At 40.6% G+C, this 24,002-nt stretch overlaps 2 protein-coding genes across 12 annotated transcripts in view; one reads left to right on the top strand and one right to left on the bottom strand.

The window, feature by feature from the left end:
* LOC143289072 (beta-arrestin-1-like) overlaps nt 1-8,531 on the top strand; it is a 170,122-nt gene extending 161,591 nt beyond the window's left edge. For all 7 annotated transcript variants that reach the window (XM_076597898.1, XM_076597904.1, XM_076597903.1 and 4 more), the window contains one exon: nt 104-8,531. In XM_076597898.1, coding sequence (XP_076454013.1) covers nt 104-203 — 100 coding nt within the window. In that variant the 3' untranslated portion in view covers nt 204-8,531. The remainder of the gene's footprint in view (nt 1-103) is intronic.
* A 3,211-nt stretch (nt 8,532-11,742) lies between these two features.
* Nucleotides 11,743-23,243, bottom strand: LOC143289071 (transmembrane protein 254-like). Of its 5 annotated transcripts, none has more exons than XR_013056182.1 (5): nt 23,087-23,243; nt 19,690-19,793; nt 18,745-18,804; nt 16,800-17,916; nt 11,743-16,765 (listed from the first exon to the last, which is right to left on the bottom strand). XR_013056182.1 is itself a non-coding variant. In XM_076597896.1 (4 exons), exons 1-4 carry the CDS (start codon nt 23,237-23,239, stop codon nt 17,793-17,795), a joined length of 441 nt encoding a protein of 146 aa, XP_076454011.1. In that variant the 5' UTR covers nt 23,240-23,243; the 3' UTR covers nt 11,743-17,792. The 5 variants fall into 5 exon arrangements, 1 of the variants encoding a protein (XP_076454011.1); XR_013056181.1 differs by having other exon boundaries at nt 11,743-16,981; nt 17,016-17,916; XR_013056183.1 differs by having other exon boundaries at nt 11,743-17,493; nt 17,531-17,916.
* Between the last annotated feature and the right edge of the window lie 759 nt (nt 23,244-24,002).

Raw genomic sequence — 24,002 nt, 5'->3', positions numbered from 1 at the left:
GACAACACCTTGCAGGGTTCCCAGGATCACTAGGGGAAAAGGGGGGGATGGGGACTGCACAGAAACTGGTGCTACAGCAACCTGGTGTGTGGACTTGTTTCAGTGGGGAGCCATTCTACGCGGACAAGGATGATGACTTCATCTTTGAGGACTTTGCCCGCCTACGGCTGAAGGGACATGAAGGGGACGACACAGAGGCCTAGGCTGTCTGTCCGCTGGTCACCTCCTTGCGCAGGACCTGCTAGTCAGCCAGTCAGCGCCATCCTTTGCCACACCTTTTTTTTCTTTTCTTTTCTTTTTTTTTTGTCCTTCATATAACCACAGTTTTATGTCTACGCAGTTGTTTCACAAACGCGGTGATTTCCTGGTTGCTGGGCAACAGGGGAAACCATCCAGGGACTTTTGTTTGGCCTGGCTGTGTCTGTGGAGTGGGACGTCTGCCCACATTGTCCGTGTCTCACTTCATGTTTTTGTCTGGGCTAGTGGCTGGCATGCATGCATGTGATGAGCTGGGTTTGCCAAGATGGTCAAGTGTGTAAAGAACAGGATAGTGGTGATCAGATGTTAGGGAGGGAAGCAAGACCACCATGCAGTTCATGTCTCCTGTCCACAGCTTACAACACCCCCACCCACACCTAGACCTAACACATTGATTGTACAGGCACATGATTTTTGTGCTGATCTGGTCAGTGTCACTGCTGCTTGGTTTTGCCTTGCAGGAAGAGACACCCATCAGAAAAACAGTGAATAGTGTTCACCATTCTTGCTGACTAAACACTATTGTCTCTGGAAAATAAAGGAAAATTAGTGACTGTGGGAAATGGACAGTGACAAGAGAGGATATGTAGGGTTTGACCTTACTGTGTTTACCATGGTTAGTTAAACAACATCAACTTCTGGACCTACAGACACCATGAGCTATAAAGCTTGCTGCACACACACCTTGTGTTCAGAAGAGACTTTGTTTCTGTGCAAAATGAACGCTACATCTGTTGTCACCAGTTGAAATGTTCAAGAATTGCTGACCAAGTCTTTGTTTGAGAGGGGTACTGAAATAGGAAAGAGACTGATGGGCACATTCTTTGTCAGCAAACATGTGCAGTGTTCTTACATCCTAAAGGTTTTATGTCTGTCATTGGAGTGAAAAGGTGGGAGAGGCGGGTGTTAACATAAACCTCAGAGAATCATGTGAAGAGTTGGATCTTCTATATTACTATATATATTTCTGTAGTGTTTGTACTTGTGTGTATTGAGTTGAAATTGTTATGACATAGCAGTTTTATCATGTGTGAATACATTATATATTGTTTGGCATTTTAATTTTGTGTTTGATTATTCAATGTGAATACATGGCTTTCATGTATGAGAATATTGGGATGGACTTTTGACTCGCGCTCATTTCGTGTCCTTCTGGGACTGTTAATGGGCCTTGCTGTTTCTGGGGGGGTTTCTAAACTGATGGTTCATTTGATCTGGTTTCAGAGTGAGGGGTCTTTATCTGTTGATTCATTCTTCTTTCTTTCATACATGTTAGGTGTCGGGTGACGTCTTCATCTTTGTTCTTCATTTGGATAGATATCAGGTTTTTAAACTGTGACTGGTCACAGTGGCATTGCAGGTCAGTGTGTTGTACAAACACAGGCATGTTTTGCCACAGGAGCTGCTGTGTTTTGTGGGCTTATGTGTGAAGCAGTGATGACAAAGACCTGAGCTGTTTAACTGGTCATGACTGACAGGATGGAGTCAGAGGTTGAGTTGGGTGGTAATGGTCATCCACAGTGCAAAAGATTGATTTCACCAGCACTCTCTCTTGAAAATAGTTTTATTGAAATCATCACATTGTGTAGGTTTCAGGCTAGACTTAAGTGACATGAAGAAATGGTTGGAAGTTTTCATCCCCGTGCAATTGCTTTCTGTGCCAAAATGGGTGACACTGCCTGTAACAGGTTGGATCCAGCCAAGAGGCTGCAGGAGTTTGGATGACACTGCATTTTGATCATAAGCAAGGATAGTTGAATGCCTCAAAATTACGTCCTGCCATCTGCACATTATTTCTCAAAGTCAGTGACAAATGTTTCTGCACACAGAGTGAGCCAATGACCAGATTAAGCAATATTGTAATATCACACCCAGTGCATCAAAGAGAATATAGTACAGATTGTGGTAGGGTGATAACACAGGTGGCACATATTTCATAATGATTGGTCAATATCATGTTAGTACATTTTCCTATGACCAGTTAAAATCAAGAGCAAATGATAGCTTGGTATTGCGGACAGTATACACATAGATGTTTGTAACATGAATAGCACACATTCCCGTATCACAAACTGTGCCCACCTGACTCTCATAGGTTGGTGTCAGGAGCAGCCCCTCTTTCAGAACCTGAATCAGTCAGTCACCAGAGGCAAGACGACAAAATTTTCTATTGCAGCATGCATCCTCGTCTAAAAAACTGAAAAATGCATTTACCATCATGTTCACTGTTGTTCAATACCCAGTACACTGACATTAAGAATTTAAACACAAGTATGTTGAATACTTTGTTCAGACATTTCAAATTAAACTGGGTATACTGTCTTACTGAATTTTGAAATGCACTGCTGACAGATATGGAAAGTTATCATTGAAAGCTCACATGGAAATGGAGAGATTTCTCCAGCATGAAAGGAGGGATGGAAACATTGCCAGAGATGGAGAGTGAAGTAGAAGCCAGTGCAGGCATGAGGGATGGGTGGGCTATTGGGGAGGACACGTGTCTTCCCTTCAGCACAAGAGATAAGTTGATACTGTTCTGTTGAACAAAAGATTAACATTGTTCACTGCAGCTGCAGACTGGGGTTTTCATTGTTGGTTATAAAGATCTGTCCTCGGCAAAGTCATTGGTGTTATTGCATTGCTATCATCCATGAATATTGTTATTGCCATCATGTTGAATTCATCCACTGTCGCCATTAATTTGTTTATCTGTCTCAAACTTGCTCTTTTTTTTTCTTTTTTTTTTTGGATATAAGCTGAAAGTGTTATGGATTTTGTCATAGAAAAAAAAAGTGGCCATTCTGATTGTGGTGTTGAGGTGGTGTTTATTTCACTATGATTTGGTTCCTCCCCTCATCTAACACACCCCATCCCCTCCTCACTCTCTCATCATCTTTTGGCATTGTGTTGGGTGAGCATGTCACAAGATGACCATAAACTGAATCAGTCTTGATGTGGATTATTGTTGTTGTTGTCTTTCATCGTTCAAGTCTTGTTTGCTTTTCTTTGATAATTTTCTTTTCCTCTCAGTCTTTGCTGCCATTGTTCACTTGGTTAAGACACCTTTCTCTTCTGCTTAGTGAACTCTCCTTTGTATTGATCTGCCTGTGTGCATCTTTTGTTTTGTGAATTTATCTGATAGATACCCTCTCTCTCCCCCTCCAGGTTCCCATATTGGTAGGTGGGTGCAGGGTTGTTAAACCTGGATGAAGCCTGTGATTACCTTAATGGACTTACAGTACATGATCCCCACCCTCAACCTTCCCCACACTCTCCCCCATTGTTCGCTTGGGTTTTGTTTTTTTGGTTTTTTTCTTGGGTTTTTTTTATTGTTATTATTATTATAATTATTGATCGATGGACTGAATGTGCACTTGAGAGGATGTTGAATTTTTTTTTCTTCAACGATGAACCAGTGTGCTTGTTAGCGTCCATCAAGTGTTTGATAGTGTTAGCTGCTGGCACAGACACTAGAACATATTGGCCGATGTCTGTGTAAGAGCTGTGATGGAACATTTATGTCATGTTGCAAATATTGGACATTGGACAGCTTTGTTTTTCATCATGCTGTGTCTGATCGACTCTTTTTCCCTTTGTCAGAAGAGATGTACGTTTTATTGCATCAGTCGATGGATTTCAGAACGACCCCCTGTTCCCCTTTGTCTTTTTTTTTTTTTTTTTAGTGTGTGTATGTGTATGTTTGTCTCTCTTTCTTGATAATGAATACTAGTAGAAGTATTTATATGTCAGAATGTGTGACAGATTGTTAAACAATTTTTTTTTAAAGTTACACTGATGACTTTGATATTTTGATACACTGACCATCACCAGAGCAGTGTATGTAATGAAGGACATTGCAATCAGATTTCTGTCATGTTGAAAGAGAAGTGTTGAAGAGAAGCTAAGGAGACGTAGATAAAGATAACTTCACAACTGTTGAGGACTAAGTGTTTTTATGTCATTGCTGTGATGCCCATCAACAAGCCATGCCCGTGCAGTTGTGTACAGTTGTGTGCATCCTTACACTTGGGTATGACCTGTGGTCAGACGTTGGACAGAGATCTATTTTGACTGAAATATTTCTGTAGATATACATGTATACACAAACTTTGATTTATCCAGCAAAAGTGTGTCTTGTCTGTTAGTGTTTGCATACTGCAAAATATGTATAATATTTAAAAAAAATTCAGATAACAGCAACAGTTTGCAACAAACAAAAAAAAAAAAGAAAGTAATTTCAATTTATTTTTGAGTAATTTCAATTTATTTTTGAGGTATGCCATACCAGGAGAAAAAATGCTTTATATTACATACAGTTTCAGTATATAAGAGTTGTTAGTTCTGGTTGCTCTTTTTTTCCAAGTTGTGTGTGAATTATGTACAAGAAGAAAAAAAATGTTCACCCATTGCATTCTGGTGGTCATTTGCATGTGGGGTTCTGTGTCCTGAACCACTGTGACACAGTGCGCAAAGGCCAGGCAGCTGCCGGCTTCTCTGAAATGAACCAGAGCACAACAGTGAGTCACTATGTGAGACAGCGTATCTGTTTCAGCGTCAGTATTTCTTGGCTGGGCTCAAATCGCTTGTGTGCTGTCATGTAACTGTCTGCTGTATCAACTCCATTTCCCCTCATCCATCCCTTTTTACCCCTCTCTCCTTGGACACATGTTGAGGATGTTTGACAGTTGAAGCTGTCACTTGTGGCCAGTCACCAACCTGTGACCGGCAGTGGACGAGGAATGCTCAACATGCCCCTGGCTGTCCCAGGTGCCTTGACTTTCAGCTCCCAGCCGGGGAACCAGGCAGTTACCTGGTGAAGGCTGAAACTGTAGCAAGTGGAGAGACCCAGGTTTCCCCTGTTGTCTCACAGTGTCCTTTCACAGAGGTGGTGGACAGCAGTGGTTCAGCTGCTGGAGGCAAGTTTTGGAGAGAGGGTCAAGGGTTTGAGAGCCAGCTCAGACATCTGCCTCCCAACCATTACCCCTTTGTCTTTTGTAAAAGCAGTGTTAAGATTGGTGCTTTCGTCATTGTCAGACTGATCAGTAATATTAGTTTCATCATTGTCAGGCTGATCAATACGACTAGTCAAGAAAGCATTGTATCTGCTGTACAAGTCCTCCCCCCTGAACACTTAGACATAATCCTGAAACATTACTGTGCCCACCTCATCAGACTCTGCCATTCATGTTGCAAATGGAAAGCTTTATTTTTAGACTGTACATAGTTTTTAAGTGTCTATGGATAATGTACCAAGTATGTTCTGATATGAAATATTGTACAGGTCAGATTTCATTGTTAGCATGTGTTTAGTGTTTGTTGTCAAGTTCTTTAAAATGTTGTGTTTTGTTTTTTGGGTTTTTTTTTGTTTTTTGATTTTTCTGTTACATGCTAGACCATTGACAGTCAAGAACGACCAGTCAATCATTTCTGTATGAAATAGAATGTCTTTTCTACTTTTGCTGCCATCTTTGACATGTATATGACAAATTCATACATGTTTTTATCATACTGGTCCATTGCTATGCTTGACTTAGGTTAGAAGACAATTGGTGACGCACATGTCACTTTGAACTCTCAGTCTGTATTCCACCACCGCCCCCACACACACCCTCCCCCCCCCTCAGCACACCCCCCACCCCCACCCCCCTCCCCACCTGGCATTAACCCCTTCAGGGCTGCCGGGTCACTGGACATTCAGCATGGAGACAAAGTAGCAGCACCAAGAACTGACTGACAGATGCTGGAGACCACACTGTCCTTGTTGGCTCTTTCAGCGGGGAATTCTCAGCCAGTCACGGGCTGGTGGCGTTGGGGGTGAGGGTTGTTGGGTCATGGAGATGCAGACTTGTAGCCTTACCTGCTCCAGAGACTGTAGGGTCACTGTCATCATCAGGTCATGCTGCTGCCTGTGGACAGTGGTTACGGAGGTGTGCCATGCCTTTGGGGAGTGCTTCAGCCATAGGTGGTGGAAGAACCAGGATGAGGATAGACAGAACAGGCTGAAGGTCTTCTGTTAGGGTGAAATGATCTGCTCTTTTCACACCAGTGGTATGACTGAAATGTTCTGGTTTCTCCCACAGTGTTTTCGCTAGAGGGTTTTTGCTGAGAAAAATAACCAGTGATCATTCTGGCTTAGATGTGGCCATTGAAGAAGTGGTTTGTCAAGTTCAGAATAGAGAACAGAGCATGCAGATTGTGTGTGGTTAAATGTGAAGCATAGACAAAAGATTAACCCAGTGCAGAAGGGAAAGTGGCAGCAGTGAATTGTTGATAATAATTCAGGGTGTAGCCATGGTCGGATCCTCTGCAGTGCTGGACTGCATGCATTTGACCCAGCTTCATATCAGTGCACAGACTGCAGGCTGCTTTTCCAGAAAAATTCAGACTGCCAGGGTGGATTGTAAAGTCTGCATTTGTCGGGGCAGGACATAACAGCTGAGAAGTTCTTGATGACAGTGCATGTCTGTGCTGAGCAGGAAAGAGATACCCTGGTGGACAGTGCCATGGACCTCCACAAAGCAGCTGGACCAGATCCAGTTTGCTGCTTCACAGCCACACTGCCACCTTTGTTGTAGAAAATGTGTATCAAGTGGTCTGTGGGGTCAACCATATGCATTTCGTTCTGCATGCATTTGCATACTTTATGAAGTACACAAGTACTGTCAACGTGTTCTTCTGTCAAAGCATTTTCAAATGGGTATCCAGTGTTCAGAGATGGTCCCTGTTCTGTATGAACCTGTGAACTGTACTTTTTTCGTTTCAGTTACTGTGTGAAATGATTTTGTCTGTGTCGCTGCTCCTGTGGACTCCAACAGATCATCAGGTGGTTTTCATGTGACAGTGATTTAGGTTGACATCAAGCGGTCTTCATGTGACAATGATTTTGGTTGATGGTTCTGTGAGCTGGATGATCTGTGGCCATGTATGTGACTTATTCTGACATTTTCCAGCTGACAGGCAGTGCTGTTACCTTGTGCTGTGGTGGTCCTAGCCTCCTCTGGTTGTTATCTTTCACCTCTCATCCTGCCTCTAGCAGTTCTTCACAGGTATAATGTGTATGCTTTATATGGATTCTGTATCTTGACCTTGGCCACCACATGATATTGTTCTCTTTGTTTTCGTTTTTTTCCCTCACTGTACAGATAATCTCTCCCGACAGTTGTTTGTTCTTTTTTCTCCATCATTTTTGGTTTATACACAAGAGTATCATACAGATGGGTTACCGACATGCCCCTTGCACAGGTCTTATGTGTCTGGTTATTCAGAGAACCTCAGGATGAAGCAGTATGTTCTGACAAAGAAACCACAGGTGCTTCTCCACAATGACTGAAAACAAGCAAGACAATCCATTGTTTGCAAGTTGTTGAGGGGTCTCCAAGAAATGCCATCTGTTTTGACTGGCTATTCAAGGCGTCAGTGTCACATGAAAAACGAATGATGCCTCCTACTCTTCAGGAAGCTAGTAGTTACATTGTGTTTCACAAGCTGGTGTAGAGCGTGAGGATCTGTGTTGCTCCTTTCCTGTGTTAGTGGTTCTTCTTTTCAGTTGTTGTTTGTGTCCAAAAAAGAGAAAAAGTCTGCTTTACTTGACCCAGCTGCAGATGACAGTTTTCAAGGATCTTTTTTATTTGCCCCAGGTTTATGTTATAGTGTAATCATTTAAGTGGTCTGTGTATGTATCAAAATAGCTGCTGCTTTATTCTTTGTAAGCACCCATTCAGTATTGTCTGCCAGCAGCAAAAATAATGGTGACATATAGATAAAATACACTTAATGTAAGAGTTGTACACAGGCAGAAGTCAGCTTATTCATATGTTTTAACCTTGTCCATATTTCTGCCTTCCAGATTACTCGGGCAACTGTAGAAATCTTATTCCATTCATGAATAGTGGTTACCCACTGGAATGAATCACAGTTAAGCTTTATTCGAGGGGTGTGAGTGCCTGCCTGCTTTAGTCAAAACATAGGTAGATGGATTTCATCAAGGAAAAAATGAAGCTAAAAGGTCTAAGCATTCGTAAAATTATCCTGCCAGTTTCATGTTTAAGATGACGCTCCCTCCCCCTCCACCCCCTCCCTCTTTTACCCTTTCACTACAAGTGACACTTTTATTTGTTCAAAATGAATTTAAATGCCTGACAAAGAAAAGAATAAAAGCTATCTGTATTCTCTTCTTATCTGCCTTTTCATGGGATGTACTTGTTTTCACCCTCCTGTAGCAGCTGTGTACCCCTTACCACTCTCAACATTTGTGCAATAAAAGTCAAACAATGTCAAGGGGTCGGGTGTGTTGGAGTGGCTGGCTGCAGGAGGAAGTGGTGATTCACCAGGTTGTGACAAACATGGAGCTGTGCTGTAGTGTGCCATTGTGTTTCTGTGTTCTGCATGTTGGGTGTGTGAAATGGGGTACGACGTGATAAAGGTGCAAGTTGCATCAGTTGAAACCTGGACTACAATCACATGCATACTCTGTAACAACTTTAGAAAAAAAATGTTTTAACTACTTGATATAAGACAAAAAGAAAACAGACACAAGTGCTTCTTCATCCATGCTGTTCCCCTCATCCTGAATGCCCTGCACAGCCACACCCAGGTTCAACACTGTCAGATCACCATCAGGCCTCATACCACAAGGGACTCTGCACCACTCCCCAGTCACATGGGGAGTGTTCAGCAGTGCTTATTCCAACTCAACACACCTAGGACACTATCAACAAAGGCCCTTACTGACAACAATTACTGCTTCTTTGCAAAGCCAGACAATGCGCATCCTCTGGAACTGAGATCACCACTATGTCCTTCCAATGACAGTCCCCATGAATCTGCTGACACCAAACACCTTAACAGAAGCTCACCATGGAAACAAAGATGAGAAATCAAAACGGAGTTCACCATGACAGCACAGCATGAAAGTCTACAAAAAAATTGGGGTTCTGGGTGGTTGTTTTTTTTTGTTGTTTTTCTTTTTCTATTTTTGTATAAATAAAATGACGCTGCTACAAAATATTTTATTTTAGATTTGGGACTTTATGCTTCCTTTTATGATATATCCCATCAAGGTCGGAGAGAGAAGACACCTTGAGCAACATTCCTAAACACAATCATAAAGTGGATGATGCTCAACATTGAGGTGTGGTCCAGGTCTTCCCATGTGAACCTATAGCTTACTAGAGTCTGGTCAGGAGCCAGCAACTGGCCCCAAAAATCTCACAATAATTGCTTCTGATGGAGCTGAGCTTGTGTCCTCCCTGTCATAGTGCATGACACAAACCCCTTTGTTACAGCAGCTGGTCAATTTTTTGTTGTTTTTTTAAAGAAGGAAATGATTATCAGATCAATTTAATACAACCATAAAGTTTAATATAAAGGTACTATGAAAGACAAAATACAAAAAATAATGATAAAAACAGAAGAAACGGAGAAAACAGCAAGACTAAAATGATAGTGTAAGTGCTGAGAACTGCTGGGAGACATGGATTCCAACTCCATCAGAGGATTACATCACAGGAGTCTGGGGCCCACAACTGCCTCCTCCCCACGGTTCACTGTGCTATGAATTCAAATGGGAAGACTGGAACCAGTCTTGCAGCATCCACATTGTGTATCCTTAGGGGTGTTGCTCCAATTTCCTGACCAACACTGCAGGTGTGTATATCTCACAGGCCTGACAGACACCAAGATATTTTCTTCTGCATTTCCCAGGTCATGCTGTCACATGGTCAATCCGGTCTGCAGCGCGAAGTACACTGTTCTCCGCAGTGCAGCAGGTGGTCCCCAGAGCTTCTCTTGGAGTCCACCACACAGGGCCAGCATCCCTCCTCAGTGCACCATAAGTCGGGCAGAACTGTCGCAAATGCTCTGGTGTCTGGAAAACAGTGCCACATGGGCATTCATCCATAGGGGGCAGTCTCAGTCTGTAGAAGTGGGAAAGGAGCCTACAATGTCCAGTTCTGTTGGAAGAGGACTACTTGCTGTGCTCTGTTTAAATTCCAGACAGCATCCTCCTCCAATCCAGATTGGTGTTTGTTTCTCCACTGCTCTCTGAACTGGCTCTTCAGGATTGCTCGTGCTCTCAATAGGAGACCATCTGATAGACAGTCTGTTCCTTTCTGCTGCCCACCTTTGAGAGCCTGTCAGCCTCCTCATTTCCACTGACTCCACAGTGCAATGGGGTCCACTGGAGGGTCAGCACTGTCCTCTGGTTCCGTGTTCCCAGTGCCTGCCTGATGTCTTGTAGGATCTGGCTTTCTTCTCCTGCAAGGAGACTTTGCAGCACTGATTTGCTGTCTGTCAGGATGACTGTGTGCGTAGGCAGCTTTTCTCTGGAATTCAAGAGTATGTGCGGTAGGAAGCCGTGCACAGCTTCTGCTCTGTAGTTTGTGGACAACTGACCTGTGTGGATGGACTTTGTGAAATGGCTGCTATCTGGTAATCCAAGGAGAAAGCCACTGCCACCATTTTTTTACAGCATTCTCAGCAGAGCCATCTGTGCAGACATGGGTCCATCTGTCACGTGGATAGTCTCTGTCCAGCAACTCAAGGGACAAGTTCCTCAGTTCTGCATCAATGTGGCAATCCTTCCTGCCTACTCCAGGAACATTTAGGACTATGTTCAGCTCCTCTGACTGCCACTCCTCATAGTCCTGTAGGGATTCCACCTGTTGTTGTGGGGGGAGCAGGACTCTCGTAAAGTGTCACTGGGTCGCCTTTACAAGATGGTTCAGACTTTGTCTCTTTAGTCTGTTTCTTGTTAATTCCTGGAGATTAGCAAGCAATAGATGGGATGGCAGTCTCTTCATCTTTTTTCTGATTGATGCAGGATCTTTTATTTCGCCATTCTTCAAGAGAGGTCCAAGGTCCAAATGCAGGCCGCCAGCTAATCACAGGAGTAATGAAAACAGTGCCCATCTCTGCAATGGAAAAGATAATATGGCTGCACACCAAGGTATGATATTAAAGAAAGCACCGAGTTGTATGATATAAAAGAAAGCACAGAGAACAACCTTGTCACATCATCCCAAACCTTAGTGAGGCTCCTCACAAGCACCAGCAGCATTCTTATTTATCATGGAAAGTAAAAAATACAAAAAAAACATCCCCAATTCTGTAGCCTGTTATGTCTTGCTCTCAAGATGACTTTCCCTCCACTTTCATGCTTGTGGTGAGTTTGGTACTGGCACAGTCAATGGGACTGTCATTAGAGGAATGCAATCTCCACCCCTGGGGGAGGCACTTGTTCACTGTGACTGTGATGGAATGATTTTGTTGTCAGCAGACTAAGTGATGTCCTGGGTGTGTTGAAGCGGAAAAGACACTATTAAAGAGGACCAAAGTGGTTTAGCAGGTGTTGGGTCTCATGGAGAGCTTGTCTCTCCTTGTGGCCTTCAGGCACTGTGGACTGCAGCACACAGGTCTGTGTATGTCTGTGTCTGTGGAGGTAATCCCTCAGAGACATGGCAGACAATGCAGCAACATAAAAAATCATAATGAAAACGTGTTTTTATTTTCAAATAATATGTTTTCATTTACAATTAATAAATATTCAACCACATAACAAACAATATAAACAGCAATATACACACTCATGTAAAAATTTCATTACATGCAAACGTATGTCCACACACGCATGCAAGTGCCACATGTTTGTGCACACAAAATAAGGTACACACTGCTGCACAAATGAAAAGTTCATCCAAAATACATACTACTGATACTAGTACATATACATGGCCTGCTTCAATGATGTCATGAAAAGAGAAGTTTGCAATTTTTTAACAGGAAAATCTGAAATACTTCTCAGTGAAAAAGGATCAATACAAAGAAAAAAGATTTACACTCTTCACCATCACTACTGCTACCTCATAGAAGTTGTTTTTATTTGTTTATGCATCATGTGTGGTAATCTATTGAAAGCATAACAAAATAAACCCACAATAACAGCGCAGATATCGGGAGACTAGTTACTAAAGTTAGTAGCCCAAGAAGTGTAAATGGGGGGCTTTTAACACATACAAGAGTTTGAACAGACAAAGAAGCCAGATTTGTACAGACAAGTAATAACAAAATGAGTAAAGATGACAAATAAATTCCATGAAAGAATGTTCCAGAAATTGGGGATACTGTTTTGAAATGAGACACTTCCATTATTCTGACGGAAAGGAATTTGAAAAACACAAAATTAAAAGAGTAGCTGTTTGCAGACAATCAACTGAAAAGCAAAATCCCTACTGAGTGTAAGTAATATCAGTTAATGTGAACACTATACACAAACCATTCAAGCATTTCTTATGCTGATTTTATACCTTCACCCCCCCCCCCCCCCACACACACACACACACACACCCTCAAACAAGACAAAGAAAACAAAAGCCACTGAATTCAAAGATCCCATTCACAAAAATATGTATACGATGACACTGGTTCTGTTTTTCTTTCAAATAGTGGACATCTCCCAAACTGTGCTCTCTATAAAATGCTTAAAGTTCCAGGAACAGCTTTCTCACAAACACTCACACAACGGAAGAACATCTCAAATAAACATGTAATATTCATCCAATCGCAAATGAGACAAGTCTGTAATTCAACTATGTCCTTCACACGTATATGTACAGCAGAGTGATCCAACTTGCACTCCCAAACAAAAAACATCTCATACCAAATGACAGTTTCTGATGTCACATCAAACAGGAATGCAGATTAGAAAATAATGTTTAACTTAGATGTACGTCAAGGGAATTGCTGCTGATATGTTATTTCAGATAGACTGAACATTTTGGTTTCTCACATGTACTGAGCCAACAGTAAAATGGAAGCTCAAAATAGAGCAAAGAAAGGAGAACATGTGAAACCAATGATTGACAGGAAAACATGAGCCCTGTCAGCTGACTTGTATACCACTGCCCAATTAAATTTTTTTTTTTTTTTTAAACATAGAGAATTTAATAATGGACAGGTTCTTACAGCAAATACCTTAAGTCTGTATGGAAACCATCCACAGGGAGCAAGACGGGCGTGATTGGGTGAAACAGTCAAGCACAGTGACTCCACAATGTATGAGGTAAGACCCATGAACATGCTAGCTGGACCACAAAGTCTGGCTTTATCCAAACACTGAACATGTGGAAACAGAGATACTCTCAGTGCTCTGTACACATGGCTTCAGCACAACCCTTTGCTCCACACAAGGGTTGCAGTGTGAGCAAGAAAAACCAAGCCACTTGTGATTCCAGAAAAAGACACCTCCCAATATGTTTCACATCCAAATATTACAATGTTGCTTACAGTCTAACTGACCACAGGGATTCATCAGGACTGAACAGCTGATTCTACATGACAATGACAAACAGTGCCCATACAAGACTATGGCTTCAATAAAGAGTCATTTAGAATATAGAGGGCATTGCTGCAACAGTGTTTTATTCACTCTCAAAGCTGTTGACTCCACCTTAGATTCTTCTCAGCTCAAAGAAAGAAGTGAATGTAAAACGCTCTAGTGAAAATAACACGTCCTATAAAATCTGTTTCTTACCATGCTTTTCTGACACCTGTCAAAAGAAAGAAAAATATGTAAATGTGTGAAAATAAGCTTCCTTTTGTTGCAGTTCATTTTCAAATACCATCCTTGGTTTGAGCTGGCTCCAGTTTGTACAGTGTAAATTTTGAATATTTCTGTGCTGGAGGGAACTCCAGGACTTAGTAAGCAGCCATAAAAAATAACCACAACAGACCATGCAGGATTTTTTTTTCTCTTGTATTTGGCAGAGACAGGAAACACTTTCCTCATTCTGAATTCAGTGGAGAACTGGGGAATATCCTTTTTAATACAGAATGCAGAAGGCAATGGGTCTAAACTTTTCCCCCCATTTCTTCATCATGTTCTGCTTCTTGTTCCTTATCCAGCCGACCACACAGGGCCATATCACGACTGTCAAACCATACAAATGCTCAACCGCATCAACACAAAACTGTCATATTTAGAAAAAAAACATTTAGACAAACCCACAAAACACAGTTCATGACAGTATCCCAACCATTCAGCTCCTAATGGCATATAAAACTAGGCCATGCTGAGGATGTCAGCCATTCCGCTTAATTTATCATCCCCAGATTACATAAAATCGTAAAAAAGGATAAAACAATACTTCAAAGCCAAACAAAAAAATACATAAAAAGGCCATATAGGCAAATAACACTGCAGAATAGACAGGAAGTGCCCATCCCACTGTTTACATCTCACTACCTAATTGCCAGTGCAAAACAGCACAGACAGTACATTATAGACTGCATAAAAGAGAAAAAAATGTCAAGGCTTGCTTGAAAAAAGAAAGGGGAATGGACTGGGAAGGCAGCAAAAGGAGACAACAGTGAGGAAAGAAAAAAGGCAGAAACAAAGAGAGTGATAGAAAAGAGGAAATTTCCAGCACATAATTTCCAGAAGGCAGGGATGCTATCTTTCCTGAAAAACCCCCATCATCCCCACCGGAAGTATTTCTCCATCAATCTACTTATCAGAATTATTTGCTCAGGCAGAAGAAAGGTATCACCAGTGGATAAAAGGTGGGGTTTTTTCTTATGTAAAAATTCCCCCCCCCAAATCTGATGTCTCTTTAAATCTGGTAAGACTGGTACCCTGAAAATGAGCCACACACTAATATTTACATCAGGACAGGCAACAGTCCACATCAGAAACCAGAAACTGAATAACACTGGGACACACACACACACACACACACACACACACACACACACACACACACAGGAAAAATCAGTTTTATCACGATATTCAGCATCTCTCAACTGTATCTAAAAACAAGACAATAAACAGTACTGTAAATTCCAGCCAACAGTGCATAAGGTGAAGGTGACAACATTTCTTTTAATAAATTCTTTTCTAACATGTAAAAGTTGTGCATGTCTATGACAGATCAGAACACAGTCTGCTAGCTCTGCACACCCATCTGCCATCTTGTTTTGCATGTTCAAAAGAATTTCTGGTTTTTCTTGCATTCTTCTGATATCTCTGCTTCTCCATGATATGATTTATACCCAACTCAGATGCTGCTCGTTTTTCCTTGCCCTAAGGGCAAATTCAATCGTTTCATATGCCATTTAGTTTTAATTTGGTACAATGGTAGTAATCGACATTGTCAAATCAAACAGTGGAGTGAAGAATGTATATGTTGCTATTCAGCGTGATCATGTACGTTTATTATAATCTAGCATTTTGTCAAATATGAGTTCATTTGAGAGGTGGCACATAATCAACTGCGGTCAGAATTTAGTTTTCTGATGCAGACACAGCCAATAAGACACTGGGGTCAGATTTGATTAAAATATGTTGCGCCTTATAGGATGGAAATTACAGAATTAAACTTATCACACAAAAAGTCAGTCACATAATTGTACATAACAATAATTACCAAATGATCCTCTACAAGAGATATTCAATCAGTGACCTAACTGTATACAATAACAATTACCAAAAGATTCTCTATTAGAGATCAATTCAGTCAGTGACAAAACTGTACAAAAATTACCAAATGATCCTCTGTAAGAGATCAATCCCAACATATATCACAACTAAATGTACAGCTGGATACTTCTAAAGAAAATCATTAGAAATGCATACATATGAATCAGTACTTTGAATTAATTCTTTAAAAGTTAATTCCTCTCCTTTTTATGTTCCATTCATAGTACAATCAAAATAGTGCTATTTTCTGTGCTGTAATCAATCTGTACTTTCTGTGCAGGTATCTGTCTGCAAAATCATGGCTTTGATTTCTTTCTTTTTTTTAAATATATCATTTTTATTATATTATTTATCTCATACACTCAAAGTCAAATGGAGAACAATTCAAAACAGATATACTTATAATCACACCTCAAAATATCAACGGCGCTTTTCTTCAACAAACTGTAGAAATTATCACATTCTAAAATCAAGAATACCGACACATGCTATCCATTCATTCGGGCACTGCTGCTTAAGTAATGCAATAAATCAGTCTTGCAATTACTTTATGCATCTACCCCTATTCCCCACTTTCCTGGGTCAGTACTGTTCATCATCATGAAAGTAAGAACCTTTCATCATTATCATATACCTGTCTATAGTCAGAACTGTTCGTCATCATCATATACCTGTCTATAGTCAGAACTGTTCGTCATCATCATATACCTGTCTATAGTCAGAACTGTTCGTCATCATATACCTGTCTATAGTCAGAACTGTTCGTCACCATCATATAACTGTCTATAGTCAGTTATGTTTGTCGTCATAATCTACCTGTCTATAGTCAGAAATGTTCGTCACCATCATATACCTGTCTATAGTCAGAACTGTTCATCACCATCATATACCTGTCTACAGTCAGTTATGTTTGTCGTCATAATATACCTGTCTATAGTCAGATCTGTTCGTCATCATATACCTGTCTATAGTCAGAACTGTTCATCACCATCATATACCTGTCTACAGTCAGTTATGTTTGTCGTCATAATATACCTGTCTATAGTCAGATCTGTTCGTCATCATATACCTGTCTATAGTCAGAACTGTTCATCACCATCATATACCTGTCTACAGTCAGTTATGTTTGTCGTCATAATATACCTGTCTATAGTCAGATCTGTTCGTCATCATATACCTGTCTATAGTCAGAACTGTTCATCACCATCATATACCTGTCTACAGTCAGTTATGTTTGTCGTCATAATATACCTGTCTATAGTCAGATCTGTTCGTCATCATATACCTGTCTATAGTCAGAACTGTTCATCACCATCATATACCTGTCTACAGTCAGTTATGTTTGTCGTCATAATATACCTGTCTATAGTCAGATCTGTTCGTCATCATATACCTGTCTATAGTCAGAACTGTTCATCACCATCATATACCTGTCTACAGTCAGTAAGGTTTGTCGTCATAATATACCTGTCTATAGTCAGAACTGTTCATCACCATCATATACCTGTCTATAGTCAGTAAGGTTTGTCGTCATAATATACCTGTCTATAGTCAGAACTGTTCGTCATCATCATATACCTGTCTATAGTCAGAACTGTTCATCACCATCATATACCTGTCTATAGTCAGAACTGTTTGTCGTCATCATATACCTGTCTATAGTCAGAACTGTTCATCACCATCATATACCTGTCTATAGTCAGTAAGGTTTGTCGTCATAATATACCTGTCTATAGTCAGAACTGTTCATCACCATCATATACCTGTCTATAGTCAGTAAGGTTTGTCGTCATAATATACCTGTCTATAGTCAGAACTGTTCATCACCATCATATACCTGTCTATAGTCAGAACTGTTTGTCGTCATCATGTATTTGTCTATAGTCAGTAATGTTTGTCGTCATAATATACCTGTCTATAATGTCTATCAGGGCTTCAGCAGTCAGTCAGTTTTATCACTGGTCCATTTCGCTCCTTGTTGGCCCTCACAACTTCCAGAATCCTCATGAGATGATACACACGACAGTGAAGATCACAGACCAAAGGCGGCATCAGTGTCGGGTCAGTGCTGCTTGTCACCAGACTTGGGGCGTTTGTAGCCCAGCAGGCGAATGAGGGAAGCAAAGCCAAAGATGAAGGTCATGAAGGACCACTTGGCCGTAGCTGCTGGGGAGAGACGCTTGTCCCTGAAAAGATTTCAGCCGTTTGCCTCTTAGACACGGTGAACAGAAAATGGCTGTTTCCATTTCTGTGTGGATAAAGCTCACACACACACACAAACACATGCACACATATTTGCGAGCACAGAAGCACACAGACACATTATTCTGTGTCTAAGTGAGTTTCAATAAAAACAGCTTATGCTGGGAAGAAAGACGCCAAGGACTGGGAGAGATGAAATGCACACACATAAGATATGTAGACACGGATACTTGGATAGGGGGCAGTCGTCACTTCCACCAACTGCCACTTCAACCCCCAACAGAAGTATCTAAACAGAACAAAACTCCTTGCATTTTTTTTCTTTTCTTTTTCATACTACAATTCCCAATTTTCATTTCAAATCATCCACTTGCTGTTATAAATGAGGACAGCTGCACATGCACAGCCATGGACATTATATATAACAACATACATGTACACTCACCAACATTCTCACACACACACACACACACACACACACACACACACATGCATGCACACACAATCCTCTTGTGCAAGTATTTCCCTGTTTCAGTTACTGTTAATGTTTCATGAGCTTATATAAACCAGTGCAATAATAACGTTTTTCTTACAAGCCAGTATGTTAGTTATCAGTATGCTGGTGCATGTGGGTGTGGAGTCTCCAGTTTTTTGCCTTAAGGATCTCTGTTGGATCTGCAGGCAGAGAGAGGGGGGGGGGGAGAGAAAGAGAGAGAGTGAGAGAGAGAGAGAGCAGACTTGTGTGCCTGCCTAAATTTGAGTGTACACTTCAAATGTTGAAAAATGTGAGAACCCCAGATGCAGTGACTTACTGGCAAACCTTCCCTGTATAAGCAGCCTCCAAACAGTGGACCATCACAGCAAACAAGCACCTGCCACACAAACATCTGTAGTTATCATTGTTGTTTTTTCATTCTTAATCAATCCAGATATCATAATATCTATCATTATAATTATCATCATCATCAATACACAACAATAAGTATCGTTACTGGGTATTATTTATCATCATTGGGTACCCATTTTATTAATACTGTTATTTTTTGTATTATACTATTGTTTTTTTGAAGATTGTTATTCTTCTTCTTGACCACAGAAATTATTTGTCCTATCAGTTCTGGCAGCAAAACTATCAACCTGATGATTCAGCTTGCTCTACATCAGAAGAAAGAGAAGTAAATACACATACCAATACTCTTCTTCAAGCAACTTAAAATGCTGCTACATATGGGCACTGTGTTTTTCGTGGGTTTCCCTGTTTGACATGCTCAATACAATTATGAGCTATGCTTCAACACCATGGAGTATAAATAATGTCAAAGTGTCTTTCTGTCCACATTTTTTATGTTTTTTCAGTTGGGAGGGGGGTGGATGTGGGTGTGCATTTGTAGGGGTGAGTGTGCAGATGTGGGTGCACTGGCATACTTGTGTGTGTGTGTACATGTCTATCGGTGTGTACAGGTTTACTGAGCATGACTTGTTTTTACTCTTATTTGTTTTCATTATTTGCCTTATGTGTATCCTTCATTTTTATAATACAGTTGTCTCTGTTTAAGCCAACGTCACGTAATCTGTATATAAGCCATGCATTGTACCCACAGCGGCACACACACTAAGTTGACTAACCCAAACAGGATGATCACACAGACACATTCGTGACATCCACTGGCCAATAATGACTACAAAACATGATTACTATTAGCACATCATTCATTTCAGTATCCACAAACAGTTCCATTTGATCAAAATTCACTCACGTAGAGATGCAGAATGTCTGGTGTCTACGCCCCATGTAGTGTATGAAGTCACTCAGAGGCCAGGGAAGATAGTGCAGAGCGCTGTCCGGACTGAATGTTGCTATCTGAAACACATTTCATTGCTGGTGTCATTTTCACATGTGTCCTTCTGACACAAATCAGAGTCAAATTATGTCGTAAGTAAATAGCCATGCGCGTTGATATGGATAAAGTGCATAGAAAAATATGTTGATTTTTTTTAATTTATTTGTTTACTGTTGTTTTTTTATGATGATGAGGAGGAGGAGGTGGAGGAGGAGGATGCTATGAATGTACATTTTACTAGGTCTGGGACTACATGACAAGGCTGCACTCTACGCTTCCACAGCTCTGCTGCCCCAGACTGAATGTTACTATCAAAAACACATTTCAATACTGGTGTCTTTTTCACATGTGTCATTCTAACATAAATAGAGTCAAATTAAACCACAACTAAATAGCTATGTGATGTCAATAAGGATGAGAGTTCATAGAAGAAAATGCAATGTGTAGGTGGCACTAATGTTAAAAAGATTTTTTAATCAACCTTGTTCTGGTTTTATTGATCTCTATGAATCACAGACTTCTCTGATCTTAATTTTCCTGTTATAATAAAATGCTTCTGATTCTGAAACTAGTGAAAGGGAAATGTACAGGTAGGAACTTAAAAAAGGGTGTAGAGGTAGGGACTGTTGACTGACTAAAAAAAATCCATCAATCCCAATATAGATACAGATATAGATAGATAGAAAGATAGACAGATAGATAGACATATATGTATAAAACATGGTCATCATCTTGCCTATATTGCCATGGTGATAACTGTTAAAAAATAGTCATATTTGTTTTGCATGATTTCTATTCCTGAATTAACAAGAGAGGCAGCACACAGTTGTCCAACCTGTCTCTGGAATCAAGTCTTCAGTTTAATTCATTTGTTCATTCATGTTTAGCATTTTTACCCAATCACATGGGCAGCCATTTTTCTTTCTGAAGGGTGTGTATGCTAGACATGTATATATATATATATATATATATATATATATATATATATATATATATATTTAGAGAGACAGAGAGACAGAGAGAGAGAGACAGAGAGAAATATATATATATATGTGTGTGTGTGTGTGTGTGTGTGTGTTTCTTTAGTTTGACGTCTTTTCACTTTCATGAGATATTTGATGGGGGAAAATGTAATATGTGTATGCATGCACGTTGGGGTTGGGGGGGGATAAAAAAAAAGGTGGTGGAATGACTGAGACAGGGGAGGAGACATAAAAACTAAAAAAGCATCAGAGGTTAAAAGAGAGCTCTGCAAAAGATTGGGCTGACTGAGTGTTAAGTATAACTATCTCAAACATTCCTGTAACAGGATAAAGCATGCTTATCATAACAAACATAATCAATCAAAGGTAGATGCCAACTATACTTTGATTCAAACATTCAGAAAACTGTCAGATTAATACATAATTATTCAAAAAATCTTCTAAGGACAAATACATGTTCTGTGGAAACCGGTCAGTGAGCTTTTTAAAGACAACTTGGCTTGTTTTTGGACACTTGACAAGAATGTGATAGACATTTACTTCTTTTCCACATAAATACTGTATGCTATGGCAATATTTTATATGTAGGGCATTTAAAAGAAACTGATAAATTAAACTTATAATCGAAACTGATAAATTAAACTTATAATCAGTCTTGACTGGGAGACAGATAGATTATTCAAGAAAGCCCTGGGGTTGCTCGCTGTAACTGCTTTTATACAGCGATGGTAATATTGGCAGTCTGAATCTTTAAGCCCATCAAGGGAAACTTTCTCAATACATCTTTAACATTCTTGTAGATCTAATGGTATACTGAGAAGGATTGAGCCTTCACAACTGCGCACTGCCTTTCTAGTGGCTTGATCTGCCCACTAATTTGAAGAAATCCTGCAGTGTGAAGGCAGCCAAATGAAAGTTACAAAATTGCCTTTGATCAACAAAAGATGTATAATGTGTTCTATTTCAATTGTTATCTCAAGAGGCATTTTGTGTGTGTGTGTGTGTGTGTGTGTGTGTGTGTGTATGTGTGTGTGTCTGTGTGTGTGTGTGTGCATGTTTCAATAACTGAATGTTCAAACACTCACATGGGTTATGGTATCTTTCCATCTACATTTGGTCTTTTGTGTGTGCATACACACAAGGTGGATGAAGGCAACAGCAGGGCTGTACATAAAAATAATATGCTGATCTGGGAGATTGGAAAAATTACCACCCTTAATTCACTGGGTGACAATACTGGAATTGAACCATGGACCATCAGTCAGTATATATCCATTCACCTATTTCACCTGTCTCTTTAGTTTGATATTTTAAAAGATACTAATACAGAGTTCTAAGCACTGGATAAGACAGTAGCTGACTAAGGCTACCAAGCATGTAAACAATGAAAATAACCATCATTCTACTTACTATTATTAGAATGATGCCTTTACAGAATTTCAGACAGCAGCATGCCAGCACTGTTAACATGCAGCTTGTAATGGTGTGTGCCTCTGTTTATATGCAGGCAAACACTTTTTTTTTTAGGGACAAGGGACATGTCATATATACATGTGTGTCCTGTGGCAAATAGCTGAGCATTTTTGTGGCGTATTTAACATGTCACAGGGCACGAAAGAGTTTATTAAACATAACTGCATGCGTACAAGAATATTCTTACCAATCAACACAGACTGGCAATATATGTGGAGGGATTTTGTGAGAGGAGACCCAAATAGACTGTGTGGGGTGTCATGGTCACGTTGGTGGCAGCAAGACTGGCAATACAAATACTTTTTTTTTCTTTTTCTTTTTTTTTAGCGCTGACTGGTAGGCCCCACTTTCATAACAGCGACATAAGAATCAGAGGGTTGATTGTGGTCGCTCAACGGAAGAAGAAGAGAAGAAGACTGCACCATACACTGGGCACACGTCATGGACACTGCAGGAAGTAATTTTTAAGCAAATCAATGAATAAAAGAATACAAACATCACTTCGGCAGCATGAAATAATGATGGGGATATCGAGTGAGATCATTACAGTTTACAATTTTGTAAACTTGTGTTTTTAAAAAAATGCAATGTACTGCGCTGTATGTGTTCTCTGAGCGTTCTGTAGTGCAAACGGCCTCTTAATTACCAAACTGTTTCTTATAACTTTCGGTGGGGTTGGTGTCTAAGTGCAAGATTTAAGTAAAGTTTTCATTGAACTTCGTGAAGGCGTTACTGTGAACTACCCCCACGCCCTCTTCCTACAACCTACAACCTTCAGTCCAGAGTTCATCTTGAGAGTGCTCGACCGATGTCTCCGTCGAGACCGATGTCTCGCAGATCATGACTGGTTTACTCACAAAGAGCATACAAAATCCGAAAGGAATCGTGACCATCCAAAAGGGGTGCGGGAAGACAAAGTAATTGTCTGCGAAGGATGCAAGGGGCATTGCTGGCTTGCCACCCTGTCGTCTGCGACCCCCGCCGGCCATGTCTCCAGACACATCTGACATCTTCTTAACATGCACTTGGAGTTGCTTCCCTTGGACATGCATCCGGGGGCGGGAGGGGGGTGTATTTAAAACAAAGCGGCAAGGTCACTACTGTCCACAGTTGCAGAAAATACTAAACCATTTTACGCCCACCAATGGCCGAAGGAAAAAGAGAGAGTCCACAGATCAGTCACTAAGTCGCTTTTTACGTGATTTTAAAACTTTTTAGATTCATGCAGTTTTTGCTATGAGCACAAATAAATCAAGCATTATTTTGTCAATAATCTGCTAGGCTTTTTAACCGAAGACCCTGTACATGATGACAGCTATTAAAACAAACACCTTTCTGTAGGCCAGCGATGTGTAAGAAAATCAGGCAAGAAAAATTGGTGGGTAAAGGGCGGAGATTCAGTTTTCTGATCTCCCAGGTCCACATAATAAAAAAAATTATGTGCAGACCTGGCTAGTGCCTGAAACCCCTTCGCACGCAGAAATGAGATCAACTGAATACTGACGGACATTAAAGATCCTGTAATTCTAGTGTCAGCGTTCGGTGGGTTATGGAAACAAGAACAGCTCCCAGCATGCACACCCCCGGAAACGGAGAATGGCTGCCTAAATGGCGGAGTAAATAAACAAAAACGGTCACACACGTAAAATGTTACATGTCTGTACTAGTAGTAGTCTTCAGTTTAACGTCTTCCACTTCAGTTAAGTGATATTAGACGGAAAAGAAAGAAAGAAAAAAAGGGGGTGTGGAGGGGAAGGGGGGGGGGCGTGGTGG

This window comes from Babylonia areolata, chromosome 13, assembly GCF_041734735.1.
Source record: "Babylonia areolata isolate BAREFJ2019XMU chromosome 13, ASM4173473v1, whole genome shotgun sequence".
Taxonomy (NCBI): Eukaryota; Metazoa; Mollusca; class Gastropoda; order Neogastropoda; family Buccinidae; genus Babylonia; species Babylonia areolata.
The sequence above is the reverse complement of the archived record's forward strand: the minus strand, read 5'-3'. Positions and strand labels throughout refer to the sequence as shown.

What these genes read in the sequence shown, in the direction of transcription:
- LOC143289071 (XM_076597896.1), bottom strand. Translation starts at nt 23,239, where the DNA reads ATGTCAGATGTGTCTGGAGACATGGCCGGCGGGGGTCGCAGACGACAG. An exon ending in TCGGATTTTGTATGCTCTTT is followed by an intron (nt 19,794 to 23,086) that starts GTGAGTAAACCA and finishes AATGTGTTTCAG; the next exon opens with ATAGCAACATTCAGTCCGGA. An exon ending in TATACAGGGAAGGTTTGCCA is followed by an intron (nt 17,917 to 18,744) that starts GTAAGTCACTGC and finishes AAATCTTTTCAG; the next exon opens with GGACAAGCGTCTCTCCCCAG.